Below are 19,544 nucleotides of genomic sequence, written 5' to 3' on the forward strand. Positions count from 1 at the left end.
GTTTGAGAACCAGACAATGTGCCAAACTGCAGATGGAATCCATATGCCCCAAAAAACGGCGACTTATCAGTGGACTCCTGTCTACGGTTATTAATGGCAAACTCAGCTAACGACAAGAATAAAGACCACTCCTCCTGGTTCTCCAAAACAAAACATCTCAAGTAGGTCTCCAGATTCTGATTGGTGCTCTCCGTCTGTCCATTCGACTGAGCAGGAAATACCGAAGAAAAGGACAATTGTACCCCCAGTCGAGTACAGAACGCTTTCCAGAATCTGGAAACAAACTGAGTCCCCCGATCAGACACCACATCAGAGGGAATGCCATGTAGTTTCACGTTATCAACAAACACCTATGCAAGAGTCTTGGCATTAGGTAGAGCCGGCAATGCTATAAAATGCGCCATTTTGCTAAACCGATCAACTACCACCAGGATCACGTTTTTTCTCAAATAATTCGGTAAATCCGTGATAAAGTCCATGGACAAATACGTCCAAGGTCTAGACGGGATGGGTAACAGAAGAAGAGATCCAGAAGGCTGAGTATGTGTCACCTTAGCATGAGCACAGGTACAACAGGCTGACACATAGTCCTCAACACACTTACGCAGCCCCGGCCACCAAAATCTGCGCGAGATGAGATCGACAGTGGATCTACTCCCAGGGTGTCCAGCCAAGACAGAACAGAGATGTTCCTCAAATACCTTATGATGTAAGTCTGAAGGAACAAACAATTTCCCTGGAAGACAAGAGTCCAGTGCATCCTCTTGGGCATCCAACACCTTAGCCTCAAGATCAGGATATAGGGCAGAGATGACTACCCCTTCAAACAAAATAGGACTAGGATCTTTAGAATTACCCCCCCCCCCCCAGGAAAACTGCGCAACAAAGCACCCACCTTGACGTTCTTAACCCCATGGTGGTAAGTGACAATGAAGTTAAATCTGGTAGAAAACAGCAACCATCTGGCCTTCCTTGGATTCAGTCGTTTAGCCAACTCAAGGTAAGCCACATTTTTGTGATCAGTAATCACCGTAATAGGATGAATTGCTCTTTCCAACCAATGGCATCATTCTTCAAAGCCAACTTAATGGCCAGCAATTCCCTATTACCCACGTCATAATTTCTTTCAGCAGTTGAGAGTTTTTTAGAGAAAAAAGCACATGGGTGCCATTTACCAGGTTAAGGACCTTGAAAAAAAAAAAACTGCTCCCACCCCTACCTCGGATGCATCAACCTCTACAATGAATGGCTGAGACACGTCCGGTTGCACCAGAATAGGGGCTGAAGCAAAACATTACTTCATAACAGAAAAGGCTTGTAATGCCACCTCCGACCAAACAGAGAAATTGACCCCCTTCCTAGTCATGCCTGTTAAAGGTTTAACCACAGTTGAATAGTTCAAGATTAATTTACGGTAGTCGTTGGTAAATCCCAAAAAACGCATAAGCTCTTCGATTTTCGGGTCGATCCCAGTCCAACACCGCATGGACTTTCTCGGGATCCATACGAAAACCTGAAAGTGAGAGCAGGTAACCAAGGAATTGCACTTCCTGAACAGCAAAAACATATTTTTTCATCTTCGCATACTATTTATTCTTTCTTAGAATCTGTAACACCTGTCTCACATGCTCCTTATGAGTCTCCATGTCTGGAGAATAAATTGGTAGGTCATCCAGATATACAACAACAAATCTCCCCACCAGATGATGAAAGATTGATAAAGTGTTGAAAAACCGCAGGAGCGTTGTTTAACCCAAAGGGCATGACCAGGTTTTCAAAATGCGGTCTTCCACTCATCCCCCTCCCTGATCCTTACCAGATTATATGCCCCCCTCAGATCCAATTTAGAGAACACCTTGGCACCGACAATCTGACTAAACAAATCCGGAATCAAAGGAAGGGTGTAAGGATCACAGACGGAAATACGGTTGTCGAGACATGGTCTAAGGGTACCATCTTTTTTTTATTTTTACAAAGAACAACCCAGCAGCCACTGAAAATTTGGATGGTCTGATATGACCCTTCGCCAAGCTCTCGGTGATATACTCTCGCGTAGCCTTTCTTTCGGCTCCTAAGGAGTATACAACCGAGATTTGGGCAGTTTAGCTCCAGGAATAAGATTGACGGGACAATCATACTCCTGATGCGGGGGCAATTCCTGGTTACCACTCTCAGAAAACACATAAAAAAATTCAGAAATGAACGAGAGTACAGTTTTAGTGGTGACCACAGAGAAAGACGCATTAAGACAGTTGTCCATGCAAAAATCACTCGAATCGAGAATCTGTCTCACTTGCCAGTCGATGGTAGGGTTATGTTTGCTTAGCCATGGTAAGCCCAAAACCATCGGAGCAGGCAGACCCTCCAACACATAATATGAGACAGATTCCTGATGGAAATCACTCTCTTAAATGGATATCATTTACCACCTGCGACAGGCATTTTTGGGTAAGAGGTGCAGAATCAATTGCAAAGACAGAAATGCATTTCTCTAGTGCACTAGTAGCCAACCCATGAATACGAACAAACTGTCCATCAATCAGGTTAACCCCAGCCCCACTGTCGATAAATACCTCGATTTCCACAGTTTTGGACTCTAGCGCCACCTCGGCAGACCAGAAAAATCGGGTACTACCAGTAAATGACTAAAAAAGTTAGTTTTCTTGCTCCCCACCCACACCACCAATAGTAATTTGGGGATTAAGCAATGTTTTTTGTTTACACCTTGACGTCGAATGTACGGACAAATATTCACAAAATGTCCCTTCTTTCCACAACAAAAACAGACTCCCTTCATATGACCAGAGCTCTTACCAGCAGTCCCAGGAGTAGCTCCCCCAACTGCATAGGCTCCTCCCAAGGTGTAGCCACAGGTGTCTCTTTACCCCAAGTGTCAAAGGAAGCCGCCGCCTTATTTGACAGTACGTCCTGAGGGTGAGGACCCTTAGATCTCCCCCTCAAGCGTCTATCCAGACCTACAGCAAGGGACATACGTAGCTGCTTCCAATGACTGGCTGATTTTTCATGAAAGGCCAACGCGTCCTGCAGCCTCTCAGACAGACCCTGACAGAACTGGCTACGGAGAGCAGGATCATTCCACTCTGTATCCGTAGCCCATCTCCAAAATTCAGAGCAATACATTTCCGTGGAGCGTTCTCCCTGCCGTAAACCATGTAACTTGGTCTCAGCCTGAGAGATCCGATCCAGGTCATCATAAATAAGACCCAAGGCTCTAAAACATTCATCTACCGACTGGAGGAATGGTGATCCGGTCGGCAGAGAAAAAACCCACGACTGTGCATCATCCTTAAGCAAAGAAATTATCATACCCACACGTTGACACTCATCCCCAGAAGAGTATGGACGCAGCTTAAAGTACAACTTACACGATTCCCTGAACCGAATGAAATTGTCACTACCCCCAAAAAAATCTGCCCAAGAGAGCAACCTTAGGTTCAGAGCAGGCCTGGTACCCACCATTGGAACCAGCCGCCTGTTGTCTCTGAATCCTTAAGACTGTCGCTTGGAGGTCAGCTACCTCCAAAGACAGTCCCGGCAGCTGTTCAACCAGTACAGATATAGGATCCATAGCTGCACTGACCTGAACAAAATGGCGGTTTATTTGGCGGTAGATAATGTCACAATCAGTGTGGGGGAAAACTCCACACTGAACACAGGAGGGAAGGGGAACAGTAACTGGGCCTGGAAACTGGGGAAGAAACAGGTCACCTCCTAGATAACCCTAATCAGAGTCCTAACTATTTATTAATATGAATAGACCTTGAAGGTGAGAATATTCATATGCAGTATACCTAGGCCTTTATATCCCTATAAGGCCCTGGAAAAGGTTAGGACCAGAGACAACCCATTCCTCCCCAGATGGACGAATGAAAGTCTCTGTCTCAGGCCCAGATACAAACAACAGGGAATATAACAAACACAAACAAATGCGACACTTAACTTCTGAAGAGACGGACAAGCAGGAACACCAGAAACAAAATCACACCAGCCAAACCCAAATGAAGCTATCTACCGCAAAGTCAGAAGGGTGGGGTCAGACTATAAAGGGTAGAAGTGATGACCACTGAGCAACAGCTGACAGAAGGGAAGTGGTCATTAACCCTATTAACACTGAATCAAGATAAATCAAGGAGGCTGTTAGATTCCTCCACGCTCAGCCAATCTCCTTGATTTCCTGACATCAGTCACCTGAGGGACCGTGACAATGACACTGTTATGGGGGAGATCTGTGGATGACACATATATAGCATCGTATACCAGATATTTCATCCACAAATCCCCCCCCCATAACAGTATCCCCCAATACACTGGGCCCTGCCGCTCACAACAGTATTCATATGTAAACTGTAATCCTTAACCTCCTTTAACTTTAGTTAAGTAGCGCTATCCAGTGTACTACTACTTACTATCAAACTCCCGTACCATCGCAGGCAGAGCGGCCAGCAGCTGTAACTTCACTCACTCACGTCACGGAAGCAGGCACGTGACGCGAGTGAGTGACGTTACAGCTGCTGGCTGCTCTGCCTGCTACGGTACGGGAGCTTGATAGTAAGTAGTAGTACACTGGATAGTGCTACTTAACTAAAGTTAAAGGAGGTTAAGGATTACAGTTTACATATGAATACTGCTATGAGCGGCAGGGCCCGGTGTAAAAGAGAACAGTGACTGCACCAGGCCCCGCCGCAATTCCAACAGTTGCTGGGCTCCAGACCCTCCTCCCTCCCCCTGATACATCGCAGGCTGTGGGCGATATATCAGTGTTAGCGATATAAAAATTGCAGCATTCGCTTTTGCGTCTTATGGGGTGAGAAATACGTTAAGTCATGACAGAATATATGTCTTCCTAAACAGGATTTATCAGATGTTTTATAGAAGCCGTTAAGTGACATCAATTAAGCTTTTATATCCAAATATTCAACCTGAAATGAAAACAATGTCTATGACCCAGTGATATATTGTTTTACTATATTGTGGCCATATGGCTTCTCTCTTGCGTGACTTCACTAATGACCCCTAATTATGGCTTTAGAAGCAAAAACATTTTTCTCATTCTGAATGCAGCTTCTCTCATATGTGATTCCTCTTATGTTTTAGAAGATTTGATTTATCTGAAAAACATTTCCCACATTCTGAACATGAATATGGTTTCTCTCCTGTATGAAATCTCTGGTGTTTAACAAGATTTGATTTATGTGTAAAACATTTCCCACATTCTGAACACGAATATGGCTTCTCTCCTGTGTGACTTCTCTTATGTCTATCAAGTACTGATTTCTGTGTGAAATATTTCCCACATTCTGAACATGAATATGGCTTTTCCCCAGTGTGAGTTCTCACATGTATAACAAGTTTTGATTTCTCTGTAAAACATTTCCCACATTCTGAACATAAATACATTTTCTCTCCTGTGTGACATCTCTTATGTGCAATAAGATTTGATTTCTGTGTGAAACAGTTCCCAAATTCTGAACATGAATATGGTTTCTCTCCTGTGTGACTTCTCTTATGCTTAAATAGATCTGATTTTTGCGCAAAACATTTCCCACATTGTGAACATGTATATGCTTTCTCTCCTGTGTGACATCTCTGATGTTTAACAAGATCTGATTTATATGTAAAACAGTTTCCACATTCTAAACATGAATACGGTTTCTCTCCTGTGTGAATTCTCTTATGTCTAACAAGATGTGATGTTTGTCTATAACATTTCCCACATTCTGAACATGAATATGGTTTCTCTCCTGTATGAAATCTCTGGTGTTTAACAAGATGTGAATTCTGTGTAAAACATTTCCCACATTCTGAACACGAATATGGCTTCTCTCCTGTGTGACTTCTCTTATGTCTAACAAGTACTGCTTTCTGTGTGAAATATTTCCCACATTCTGAACATGAATATGGCTTTTCCCCAGTGTGAGTTCTCACATGTATAACAAGTTTTGATTTCTCTGTAAAACATTTCCCACATTCTGAACATAAATACATTTTCTCTCCTGTGTGACATCTCTTATGTGCAATAAGATTTGATTTCTGTGTGAAACAGTTCCCACATTCTGAACATGAATATGGTTTCTCTCCTGTGTGAGTTCTCACATGTATAACAAGATGTGATTTATCTGTAAAACATTTCCCACATTCTGAACATGAATACATTTTCTCTCCTTTGTGACGTCTTCGGTGAGTAGAAAGTCCTGAGCTGTTTGTGGATTCTTTACCACAATGAAACCTTTTAATCCTTTCCTGATTTGTACTTGCGGTAACAATCTGTGATTGGTCAGGAGAAGGTTCCTCATAATTAGGAGGATTATATGACAGATCTGTACTGTGAAGTCCTGGATGTACATTAAGGGTAATGAGGTTTTCTCCTGAAGAGCGCTGCATGATATCTTCATCTAGTAGTAACATGACCTTTTCACATTTCTTACTGGAATTTTCTGTTAAGATAAAAATGAAAACTTGTTTTAAAAGTTTTTTTTGCAAACTACAGAGTAGAAAAACTTAAAACATTCCGATTAGGCTGGAAGTTGATCCAGCAAGAAGAAGTGTTCATTCATTTAGAATCCATTCCTGACTTTGGCCAAAAAAATTGCACTTGTAATTCCAGCCTTACAAAGCTTCTATAACTTACTGACAAAGTCCAGGATTCTGGTTTACACCAGGTCATGACTTTTATTACATACAGTAAATACAGGGAGTGCAGAATTATTAGGCAAGTTGTATTTTTGAGGATTAATTTTATTATTGAACAACAACTATGTTCTCAATGAACCCAAAAAACTCATTAATATCAAAGCTGAATATTTTTGGAAGTAGTTTTTAGTTTGTTTTTTCATTTTAGCTATTTTAGGGGGATATCTGTGTGTGCAGGTGACTATTACTGTGCATAATTATTAGGCAACTTAACAAAAAACAAATATATACCCATTTCAATTATTTATTTTTACCAGTGAAACCAATATAACATCTCAACATTCACAAATATACATTTCTGACATTCAAAAACAAAACAAAAACAAATCAGTGACCAATATAGCCACCTTTCTTTGCAAGGACACTCAAAAGCCTGCCATCCATGGATTCTGTCAGTGTTTTGATCTGTTCACCATCAACATTGCGTGCAGCAGCAACCACAGCCTCCCAGACACTGTTCAGAGAGGTGTACTATTTTCCCTCCTTGTAAATCTCACATTTGATGATGGACCACAGGTTCTCAATGGGGTTCAGATCAGGTGAACAAGGAGGCCATGTCATTAGATTTTCTTCTTTTATACCCTTTCTTGCCAGCCACGCTGTGGAGTACTTGGACGCGTGTGATGAAGCATTGTCCTGCATGAAAATCATGTTTTTCTTGAAGGATGCAGACTTCTTCCTGTACCACTGCTTGAAGAAGGTGTCTTCCAGAAACTGGCAGTAGGACTGGGAGTTGAGCTTGACTCCATCCTCAACCCGAAAAGGCCCCACAAGCTCATTTTTGATGATACCAGCCCAAACCAGTACTCCACCTCCACCTTGCTGGCGTCTGAGTCGGACTGGAGCTCTCTGCCCTTTACCAATCCAGCCACGGGCCCATCCATCTGGCCCATCAAGACTCACTCTCATTTCATCAGTCCATAAAACCTTAGAAAAATCAGTCTTGAGATATTTCTTGGCCCAGTCTTGACGTTTCAGCTTGTGTGTCTTGTTCAGTGGTGGTCGTCTTTCAGCCTTTCTTACCTTGGCCATGTCTCTGAGTATTGCACACCTTGTGCTTTTGGGCACTCCAGTGATGTTGCAGCTCTGAAATATGGCCAAACTGGTGGCAAGTGGCATCTTGGCAGCTGCACGCTTGACTTTTCTCAGTTCATGGGCAGTTATTTTGCGCCTTGGTTTTTCCACACGCTTCTTGCGACCCTGTTGACTATTTTGAATGAAACGCTTGATTGTTCGATGATCACGCTTCAGAAGCTTTGCAATTTTAAGAGTGCTGCATCCCTCTGCAAGATATTTCACTATTTTTGACTTTTCTGAGCCTGTCAAGGCCTTCTTTTGACCCATTTTGCCAAAGGAAAGGAAGTTGCCTAATAATTATGCACACCTAATATAGGGTGTTGATGTCATTAGACCACACCCCTTCTCATTACAGAGATGCACATCACCAAATATGCTTAATTGGTAGTAGGCTTTCGACCCTATACAGCTTGGAGTAAGACAACATGCATAAAGAGGATGATGTGGTCAAAATACTCATTTGCCTAATAATTCTGCACGCAGTGTAATGACTTAACAAAACAAAAAAATGTGAAAAGCCTGACCATGTCTGGAAAGAGCCATGCTCTCTGCCAACAAATTTTGCCTTTCAACAGCAACTAGACATAATTTTAATAAAACAAGGAGCATCATGGTTGGAGCTGGTGGGGGGACATCAAGGTTTTGTTTGCTGCCTCATGGTCTGGACATCCTACAACCATTGGGTAAACAACTGGGCAGATTTACTAATCCTGTTTAAAACGTACAAAGTAAATCTAGAGATGCTCCACATTTATCACAGGCGCTTGGGCTGGAGGACAGATCTGCTGCACAGCTACACAAGTCTGTCTACCTCTATACCACTTAGTGGTTGGCTTTTCTGTCCCAATGGAGCATCATAAGCCCCGCCGCTGAAGAACTTGCCTGCTGTTTCTATATGTGGAACCTTAAAATCCCCCCTTTTTGGACAGATTATAAGAGCTGAACAGATCAGTCACTGGATCTACGAGCAAGTTCACACATAGCAGATCAGCTGCAGACATTTCTGTGATTGTCCCGCTACCCTGAATGTGGCTTAAATTAATCCATGCACCTGCTGCAGAAACAACCCAATATATGGAAATTTCTACAATAAATGTGCCCTGTGTGAACACACTCTAATGCAGCTAGAACATTCTGGGACATGCAATTATTGCTAGAAATCACACAGTCAGTCTGAAGGGGATGAGCAGATAATCGCTTTTAGCAATTTAAAGCCGATGCCAGACAAGAATTTTAATACAAATTTTTTCACATTTTATTGAGACACCAACGACTTACATAACACACGCCTGTTCTACATCGATGACAAACAGTCGTACAGGGGCGGACATTGCCCATAAACTCCATGTATAATCTACAATATACACTGCTCAAAAAAATAAAGGGAACACTTAAAGAGGACCTTTCACTATAATAAAAAATCTAAACTAAGTATACAGCCATGTAGAGCGGCGCCCAGGGATCCCCCTGCACTTACTGTTATATCTGGGCGCCGCTCCGTTCGCCCAGTATAGCCTCCGATATCTTCACATGTTAGGCTCCACCCAGGGGAACAACCTGCCGGTGTCTCTTTCTCCCATGCTGTAGCGCTGGCCAATCGCAGCGCTCAGCTCATAGCCTGAGAGAAAAAAAACCCTCTCAGGCTATGAGCTGAGCGCTGCGATTGGCCAGCGCTACAGCATGGGAGAAAGAGACGTCGGCAGGCTCAACTGGGTGGAGCCTAACATGTGAAGATACCGGAGGCTATACCGGGCGAACGGAGCGGCGCCCAGGTATAACAGTAAGTGCAGGGGGATCCCTGGGCGCCGCTCTACATGTCTGTATACTTAGTTTAGATTTTCTATTCTAGTGAAAGGTCCTCTTTAAACAACACAATGTAACTCCAAGTCAATCACACTTCTGTGAAATCAAACTGTCCACTTAGGAAGCAACACTGAGTGACAATCAATTTTACATGCGGTTGTGCAAATGGGATAGACAACAGGTGGAAATTATAGACAATTAGCAAGACACCCCCAATAAAGGAGTGGTTCTGCAGGTGGTGACCACAGATCACTTATTAGTTCCTATGCTTCCTGGCTGATGTTTTGGTCACTTTTGAAAGCTGGCTGTGCTTTCACACAAGTGGCTCAGGTAGTGCAGCTTATCCAGTATGGCACATCAATGCGAGCTGTGGCAAGAAGGTTTGCTGTGTCTGTCAGCGTAGTGTCCAGAGCATGGAGGCGCTACCAGGAGACAGGCCAGTACATTAGGAGACGTGGAGGAGGCCGTAGGAGGGCAACAACCCAGCAGCAGGACCGCTACCTCCGCCTTTGTGCAAGGAGGAACAAGAGGAGCACTGCCAGAGCCCTGCAAAATGACCTCCAGCAGGCCACAAATGTGCATGTGTCTGTTCAAACGGTCAGAAACAGACTCCATGAGGGTGATATGAGGGCCCGACGTCCACAGGTGGGGGTTGTGCTTACAGCCCAACACCGTGCAGGACGTTTGGCAGAGAACACCAAGATTGGCAAATTCGCCACTGGCGCCCTGTGCTCTTTCACAGATGAAAGCAGGTTCACATTGAGCACATGTGACAGACGTGACAGAGTCTTGAGACGCCGTGGAGAACGTTCTGCTGCCTGCAACATCCTCCAGCATGACCGGTTTGGCATTGGGTCAGTAATGGTGTGGGGTGGCATTTCTTTGGAGGGCCGCACAGCCCTCCATGTGCTCGCCAGAGGTAGCCTGACTGCCATTAGGTACCGAGATGAGATCCTCAGACCCCTTGTGAGACCATATGCTGGTGCGGTTGGCCCTGGGTTCCTCCTAATGCAAGACAATGCTAGACCTCATGTGGCTGGAGTGTGTCAGCAGTTCCTGCAAGACGAAGGCATTGATGCTATGGACTGGCCCGCCCGTTCCCCAGACCTGAATCCAATTGAGCACATCTGGGACATCATGTCTCGCTCTATCCACCAACGTCACGTTGCACCACAGACTGTCCAGGAGTTGGCAGATGCTTTAGTCCAGGTCTGGGAGGAGATCCCTCAGGAGACCGTCCGCCACCTCATCAGGAGCATGCACAGGCGTTGTAGGGAGGTCATACAGGCACGTGGAGGCCACACACTCTACTGAGCCTCATTTTGACTTGTTTTAAGGACATTACATCAAAGTTGGATCAGCGTGTAGTGTGTTTTTCCACTTTAATTTTGAGTGTGACTCCAAATCCAGACCTCCATGGGTTGAAAAAATTTGATTTCCATTTTTTTATTTTTGTGTGATTTTGTTGTCAGCACATTCAACTATGTAAAGAACAAAGTATTTCAGAAGAATATTTATTTAACTCAGATCTAGGATGTGTTATTTTTGTGTTCCCTTTATTTTTTTGAGCAGTGTATATACAATGCAGAATACGGATTTTACAAGACGTCTCTGTAGTATAGTCTACTATACCGGCCCGATGGAGGCCAGAAGGACACGCTCTCATCATGTGAATGGAGCCCTACGGATATGACTGACATATAAAGAACACGTAGCCTCTAATGTAATGTGAGAAGAAACTGTGGAGCTCCTCCATTACATGTCACTGCACACACGTGTATACACTGCACATGACAGGGCTTACCTTGTGATATAAGAGGCTGGTGCTCCTCCATTACATGTCACTGCACACACGTGTATACACTGCACATGACGGCTCTTACCTTGTGATATAAGAGGCTGGTGCTCCTCCATTCATTGTCACTGCACACACGTGTATACACTGCACATGACGGGTCTTACCTTGTGATATAAGAGGCTGGTGCTCCTCCATCATGCCCTCCTTGTACAGATCCTTGTGTCCTTCTATATACTCCCAATCCTCCATTGAGAAATAGACAGTGACATCCTGACACCTTACAGGAACCTGACAACACAATGACACAGTCATCACCCAGACCCCTCCAGTGCTGTTACTGGAGAATTTCCCAGCAGTGTCACCTCTCCAGTCAGCAGCTCCATCATCTTGTGGGTGAGTTCTAGGATCTTCTGCTCATGTATCAGGGGGTGAGGGGGAGGCTCTGTGATGGGGGGAGGGGTCCTGCTCAGCCCTCCTGACTCCTGGAGATGGATGATGGGAGTCACACAGTCCCTCGATGTCTTCTTCACTATTGTGTACTCCTGTGGATGGAGAGAGACACTTAGGGAATAAACCCTTCAGGGGCCATGTGCTCTCCTCCTGGGTACAACGTGCCTACTTACCTTCTCATGGCTCCTATAACATGACTATTGGTCACTGGTCACATGATACATCACTCACCATATTGGGTGTTGATCTTCAGGTTCTCCGTCACTTGGAAGGTCTGAAGGCCGTTCTACAGGACTCTAGACTTTTCCTATCACTTCATATGATGGATTCTCTTGATGTTTGACTTGTTATAGAATACAATAAAGAAAAGACAAATCTAGAAAAGTTTACCTCTCCGCACAGCAGGGAGATGATCTCCAAGGTGAGGTCTAACATTCTTCTGCTGATCTCCTTCCTGTCCATCCTTGGTGTCACATTCAGGAGAAAGCTCGTATTGCTGTTTTTTTCCATGACACCTCCAAAACAAAAGAATTGAGGTTAAAATTCTGAGCTCCTTGTGTATCTAAGCTCCTGGCAGTGCAGTGTGTGGAGGCAGGAGATGATGAGCTTTGTGTGTATCTAAGCTCCTGGCAGTGCAGTGTGTGGAGGCAGGAGACTGTGAACTCTGTATGTATCTAAGCTCCTGGCAGTACAGTGTGTATCTAAGCTCCTGGCAGTGAAGTGTGTGGAGGCAGGAGACTCTAGGGTCCATATGTATCTAAGCTCCTGGCAGTGCAGTGTGTGTGGAGGCAGGAGATGATGAGCTTTGTGTGTATCTAATCTCCTGGCAGTGCAGTGTGCAGAGGCAGGAGACTCTGAGCTCCGTGTGAATCTAAGCTCCTGGCAGTGCAGTGTGCGGAGGCAGGAGACTCTGAGCTTTATATGTATGTGCAGTTCCAGCATTTATTTCTTCCATTTAAGATGAATTGTTGTAAATGTGATATCATATTATTACTATGTTATGTAATGCTGCCTCCCTGTGCTCATTCTCGTTATAGGTTTCCTGAATGTATTATGTAAATCCTTTTTGCCTTTGCTCTCTGTCTGCTCCTCCCGTTCGGTGACATCACATCTTGTTTGTGCTGGTCCTGTGTCCTTCTTTTCTGCAGCAGACCTCAGAGCTGGTGAGAGCACTTGTTTTGACCTGAAATGTCCTCTAAATGTCTTTGCTCAAGGTAAACTCAATAAATTACCAAAGCATCTCCATTGTATTCTCCTCAATGGATTATCACATGCAACTGGTACCACCACCTAGGGATATTAGTGAGTTCAGCTGTCTACCATTGCTTGTACAGAGATTACCACTCACAACCAGTCAGAGACTTCTCTAACGTACATCTGTGGCAGAATAGTCAAAACGAAGCCTAAATCCACAGTCTTTGCATGTCTACATGCAGTGTGCAAGCAAGCTTAGGAGCTGTCCACCATCTTACATACATGTGGCTTCATAAGCACCGTGAGTAAGCTGAAATCCTTTCTTGAAGAGACAGTAACACTTAAACAGGAATAACATGTCCACAAGAGGATCTGTGGATTTCTTGGTCACTGAACATACGGAAACTCACCCTGCTCCCAAAAACTCAGATATACCGGAATCAGAGTCCATGTTCACTGAAGAACAAACTGTACGATCTAAACGTGTTATCAAGCCAACACAAAATATTAGAGAAAACTTTGAGGCAACCAAAGAAGAGTTCAGTGACAATTTAAATAATTTATGGCAAAGAACTGAACACTATATAGCAGCTCTTTCACACTATAACAATGACACACCAAATTTAACCACAGTGTTGAATCGTTTAACTAACGCCTATGTTCACTATCAGCGACTGTCTGCAAAGTACATCTCCTTTCTGAATGATTACGATTTTGATGATGCTTCAGAAGAGTTGTGAGAGAAAAAGAATCTACTCCAAGAGAAGGATGTCTTAGTACAAGACACTAAGAGCAAGGCAGAACTCCGCATCGCATACTTGCAGGAGGTGAGATCCCATCGATCAACTTCAACCAAATATACACATTCTTCTTCCAAAACCTCTCGTTCCGGAAGGATCGGCGTTACATGACAAGCTCAGAGATCCAGGCAGAATCAGAGGAAGCTAGTGTAAGAAGTTCCTTTGCTAAGAAGGAGGCTGAGATCGCAAAGAAGAGAGCAGAAAAGGAGGCAGAGATCGCAAAGAAGAGAGCAAAAAAAAGGAGGCAGAAATGGCAAAGGAAAAAAGCAGAAATGGTGCAGTTGGAGGCAGTGGCAGAAGCCCAACTAAAAATTATCCAAACAGAAAGGGAAGAAGCGGCTACCTTAGCTTAATTGAAGGTCCTCAAGCAAGCACCGACCTAGACTGTTTCATCCCAGGAGACGTGGAAGACCCAGCCAACCGCACTGCCAGATATGTGTTAAGACAAACATCCACACTAAAAAAAATGGAGAGCTCACCATGGTAGAGCCCGACCTGCTATCAACCAATAGCTCTTACAGTAAATATCTAGAAAAATGGTCGGCTCACAAGTAATCAATACAGTATTTATTACTAACACTAGATTTATTACTAACACAAATCTAGTGTTAGTAATAAATACCGTATTGATTACTTAAGTCAAACATCGCCTGCTCCTCTGCTAAATCGCATGTACCAAGGCTACTTCTAAATCACCAACTGGGTGAACCCACAAAGCACCAGATATCGTCAGCCCCCAATAACAAGGTCATTTCAAGCGTTGAGTGGGCTGATCGTCCAGAGACTAAACCACAGCTTAAAGGGGTTATCCGAGTTATGGGAAAAAAAATAAAACCTAACAAAATTAATCAGGATATACATATACATTAGTCAAGCTTGATTTTTTGAAAAAAGAACGATCCTTACACCTTTTCCAGGTTCTGTTATTGCTGTGTTTACATGCAGCAGTAACAACAATGACTCATCTCTCCCTCATGAATATTTGTGGGAGGGGTTGATTTCAAAAGAAAACCCTCCACCCCGGCCCCCCCCCCCCCCCCCAATATAATAAATGGGGATGGAGTGGCAGCACGGTGGGACATATGTACTAGCGGCAGGGCCAGTCCGGCAAGGTGACAGGCTATTCAACTGCTGTAACAGCCTGCCGATAATATAAAAGTATCATAAGCCAGTGTTTCACAACCAGTGTTCCTCCAGCTGTTGCAAAACTACAACTCCCAGCATGCCTGGACAGGCATGCTAGGAGTTGTAGTTTTGCAAAAGCTGTAGGCACAACGGTTGGGAAACAATGCCATAAGCTATATTAGATTCATATACCTATATCTTGATAGAGATATAGGATTTATAGATTAGCTAATAAACTTTTGAATAAACACCTATTTCTGTTGTAGCTGATATAACCTTATTATACATTTACTTTTTTCTTCAAGTGGGCGGTCTTCACTGGAACGGAGCAGCCAGCCATACAAGTGCCGAATGAAGAGCTGCGGCAGTGGTGAGGATCGCGCATATGCGATCAGCTATTAGCCGCAGGGAGGAACTTGGAGGGAGCCGCGGCACAAGTGAGGATCGCGCATGCGCGATCAACTCACAGCCGCACGGACTGTAATGCAGAGAGGTGGGGGCGTGGCCAAGGCTGATGACGTTCCGATGACATGGCTTAGTCACTCCGACAAGCAGAGAGCTCCATGTCAACGGAACGTCACAGCTGATGACGTGGGCGGTCACATGACTGTTTAGTGTAGCAGAGAAACGGCACAAGATAGGTACAGCAAGTGATTTAGGAAAACTAAGGTATAGGAGAAATAAAGCCATAAAGATAAGGTTAAGTTAACTCGGATAACCCCTTTAATCCGTATGCAACATCATTCTGTCCTGATCAATCTCAACCTTATGTGCCAGAGCCCCTATGTAACGGATCACCTGGCACCCCGACTGGGTACCTCCGTTGACGATGCTCCTAGCGTTTTCCTGAGGGTTCCAAGCACTCTGGCAGACACCACAATCACCGAACCGAAGAAGCATATATATCCTATTCAAGCATATGAATGCTGTAGACAGTTGAATAGGAACCATACGAATAGGTTTACACTCCTAGCAGTCAAACTGGAACAGCATACCATAAATCCTCCCCCCAAGAATGAGACGACACTTCACCTTGAGGGTTAAAACAGGAACTGACTGTACTTCACGTACAGCCTCTTTTATTCACAAACCAAAAACATAGTACTGCCCACAGGGTTTTGAAATACAACCAATCAATATATTACAACACATACAATGTAAGTACAGCAACCAATCGTTCACGCCCCTAGGGGACCAGAAGGGAGACTGCGACACAGGACAGATATGTAGCAATTCAGGATACAGACACAACACATCCCCACAATGCATCATGGTTTCCTCCTCTCTGTCGTGGAGACAACCGAGGAGCAATCCAATTATCTCTCAGGACAAAAGGGAAATCACCAATACACATGTGAAGACAACAGGACAGAAATCACCATTTAAACACACAATGGGACAATGGCACAATGGGACAATAGAAACACACCCAGCATATTCCTTCCCTCTGTCTATCCACTCAACTATCTCCCAAGCTGACAAGTTATACTTATTATAAATTGTTACAACTTTGTGAGTTTACATTGTCCATACATATAACTTACATCAATTTAACCAGTATAACCTGGGGACAAACCTATCCAAAATTCACTTGAATAGGTTCAGGGGTTTAAAAGTTAGTATGGGCCATAATCCTGAGGCAAGAGGCTGGTAAACAGGCCTCTCCAAAACTCAGTGGCGAGGTTGGTTTCGCCACACCCTACATGCCCCAGACACCACAATGTGATCCAAACACAAGGAATGGGAGATCAGACATGTCAGACTTTGCCAGATACATGATGTGCAGGGAGCCGATTAACATTAGTCTCTCAAAGTATTATGTGCTGAAAACTACAGGGCCTGGAAATCAACATTTGAAGCAGTAATCAGTGATTTTAACCTCACTGCCAAGGAAGAACTTGACTTGCTTGTCAACTGGTTAGGCCCAGAATCTTCAGAACGCGTAAAAACATTAGGAGAAGTTCATGCAGGCCACTCAGAGGAAGGTCTCACTGCAGCATGGGAGATACTTGAAGACCTATGGCAGTTCAGAAGCTATAGAAAGTGCCTTATTCAGGAGACTTCAAGTCTTCCCAAAGATAACTGGCAAGGACAATTGCAAGCTTCAGCAACCTACTAAAAGAACTAGAATTGGCTAAAATGGACCCACGTCTACCAGGACTGAGTTACCTTGATACTGCCCATGGCGTCAATCCAATTGTGTTGAAACTACCACACGGCATGCAAGAAAAATGGGCAGACCAGGGCTCCAGATACAAGAGAGAACACAATGTGTCTTTTCCCTCTTTCTCTTATTTTACCAGATTCATCAGTGACCAAGCTCGGAAGAAGAATGATCCCAGCTTTGACTTCCCAGAATCAACTCTACCTGCTTCATCCTCATGCTCAAAGTATGACAACACAACAAGTAAACATAGAGACTTAAGGGGAACAGTATCCGTTAGGAAAACAAATGTCCCACTTGTTGCAGCCTCCACTACTAGGAAGGACACCCCCGTCCTTAAAGAAAGGGCAATCTGAAAAGGCTACCAGAATGTACGTCATTATAGATGAACAAAGCAATAGGTCTCTGGCAAAACCTAAATTCTTTGAGATCTTTGGCATAACTGGAGAAGCAACACCATATACCCTCAACACTTGTTCTGGTCGTGTAGAGACTTATGGCAGAAGAGCCACTGGATACCTTATGTCCTCCATTAAAGGGAATATTAATATACCTTGCCAATGTTAATTGAATGCGACCAGATATCCGATGAAAGAGATGAAATTTCTACTCCTGAAGCTGCATACCATCATTCACACTTGAAACATCTAGCTAGTGAGATTCCTCCTATGGACATGAATGCCGACATCCTACTCTTGCTCGGGAGAGACATTCTGAGGGTCCACAAAGTGTGGCAACAATGCAACGGTCCTGACAACGCCCCATATGCGAAGAAACTCGACCTAGGCTGGGTAGTTGTGGGCGATGTATGTATAGATAAGAGCCACAAACCATCTCAAGTGAACTCCTTCAAAACCTTTGTGCTCAAAAATGGTTGCAAAACTCACTTTAAGCCATGTGTTCATCATTTAGAGGTAAAGGAAAGGCTTTCTAACCTCCTTAAGGCACCAGACATCATTCCTACCTTTTATGACAACTTAGGAAGATCAGTGTTTTGTACAACACCAGAAGACAACAGATTAGCCTTGTCCATGTGTGGCGAAACTAACCTCGCCACTGGGTTTTGGAGGGGCCTGGTTGCCAGCCTCTTGCCCCAGGATTATGGGCCCTCTCATCAGCCCATGCAAAACTTAAACCCCATGGCGATTTGACTGTGTTTCTGGCATCTGAGCGCTCAGATCCAAGCCATCTGGGGATATGTTAAATGTCTAATAAACACACAGCTATGGGTGTCCACTGCTTGACCCTCAACACGGAGCCTCGTCTCTTTCTTGGGGGGGATTCACTGTATGCTGTTAGAGACTGATTGCTAGGAGTGTAAGCCGCTTGGGTGCGTTTCCTATTCGTCTGCTAGCAGCTATTCGTGAGGTTCCGTTCGGGAGTTTGGAGCATTGCCTTGTATGCCGTTACAATTGGTGGCAAGCGGCGGGATCGTTCTCACAGCCCAGAAGGACAGCTACAAAGAAACATCATTTCCTGGAATTTCAATTTGAGGGCAACGCATGTCCCAGTACAGCGACCCTGACAGCAGCAGGATGGAACCAGCAGTGGTTTACGATAAGGGTGTCATGGATGACCGAGATGCAGTCCGCAAAGGCATCTGGTACGAGGCACTGGGTATTGTGGAGTATATGCGGGACGAGAGACTCCCCACGGAAGACCAGCGGTTGCAGAAGCGAGTAGCCCTGTGGATGCCCTTCCTGAGCAGCCCCGGGAGGAATAGGTAAAGATATTGGAACACCTAGCATGGCAGGAGCTGTGGCTGGAAGATGCCTATCAGGCGCTCTGGTGGTATGGGGCACAGTACCTACCCAGGACAGCTGAGCATGACAAGCCAGAGGGAGAGGAGTTTGATGGTCCTGGCTTGTTATGGGAGACTTTTTCAGAGCTGGAGTTTGGGAGCCCTACACAAGCCCGGTTCCATGATCTCTTGGAATGGAGGGAGAGCAGGTGTGACTGGGACGACACTCATGAGATTGAGCAGGACCTGGTCCACTTGGTGACCCGGGAGATGGAGCTGGAACAGGGCTACCAGCAGCTGTTCCACTCCAGTGAGAAGGCTCAGCAGGAGAGCAGAGTGACAGACCCAGAGCCAGACCTCTTCAACTGGGAAGATATTGTGGATGTTTACTGGGAAGAAACCCAGGTGGCCAGTGGAGATGGGACCGAGGTCTCTCCACCGGTCCTGCAGGGAATTTGGAGCCCAGTCTCCATTCCCCAGCGGCAGGCTGAGTTACAGGGGCCAGAGACAGTCGGTCCTGTCCCCCAGCGGCAGTGTGATTTACAGGGAATTGGGAGCCCAGTCTCCATTCCTCAGCGGCAAAGTGTCCTACAGGGAATAGAGAGCCCAGTCTCCTTTCCCCAGCAACAGGACACTGTATTGGGAGCGGAGACAGTCGGTCTCCCTCCCCAGAGGCTGGAA

The 19,544-nt window shown here is 44.8% G+C and overlaps 1 protein-coding gene across 1 annotated transcript in view; it reads right to left on the reverse strand.

Annotated features, from left to right (window-relative positions):
* LOC120990618 (zinc finger protein 271-like) overlaps positions 1 to 6,426 on the reverse strand; it is a 136,070-nt gene extending 129,644 nt beyond the window's left edge. Inside the window, exon 1 of the mRNA XM_040419536.1 lies at positions 5,095 to 6,426. Coding sequence (XP_040275470.1) covers positions 5,095 to 6,426 — 1,332 coding nt within the window. The remainder of the gene's footprint in view (positions 1 to 5,094) is intronic.
* Between the last annotated feature and the right edge of the window lie 13,118 nt (positions 6,427 to 19,544).

This window comes from Bufo bufo, chromosome 2 (genome assembly GCF_905171765.1).
Source record: "Bufo bufo chromosome 2, aBufBuf1.1, whole genome shotgun sequence".
Taxonomy (NCBI): Eukaryota; Metazoa; Chordata; class Amphibia; order Anura; family Bufonidae; genus Bufo; species Bufo bufo.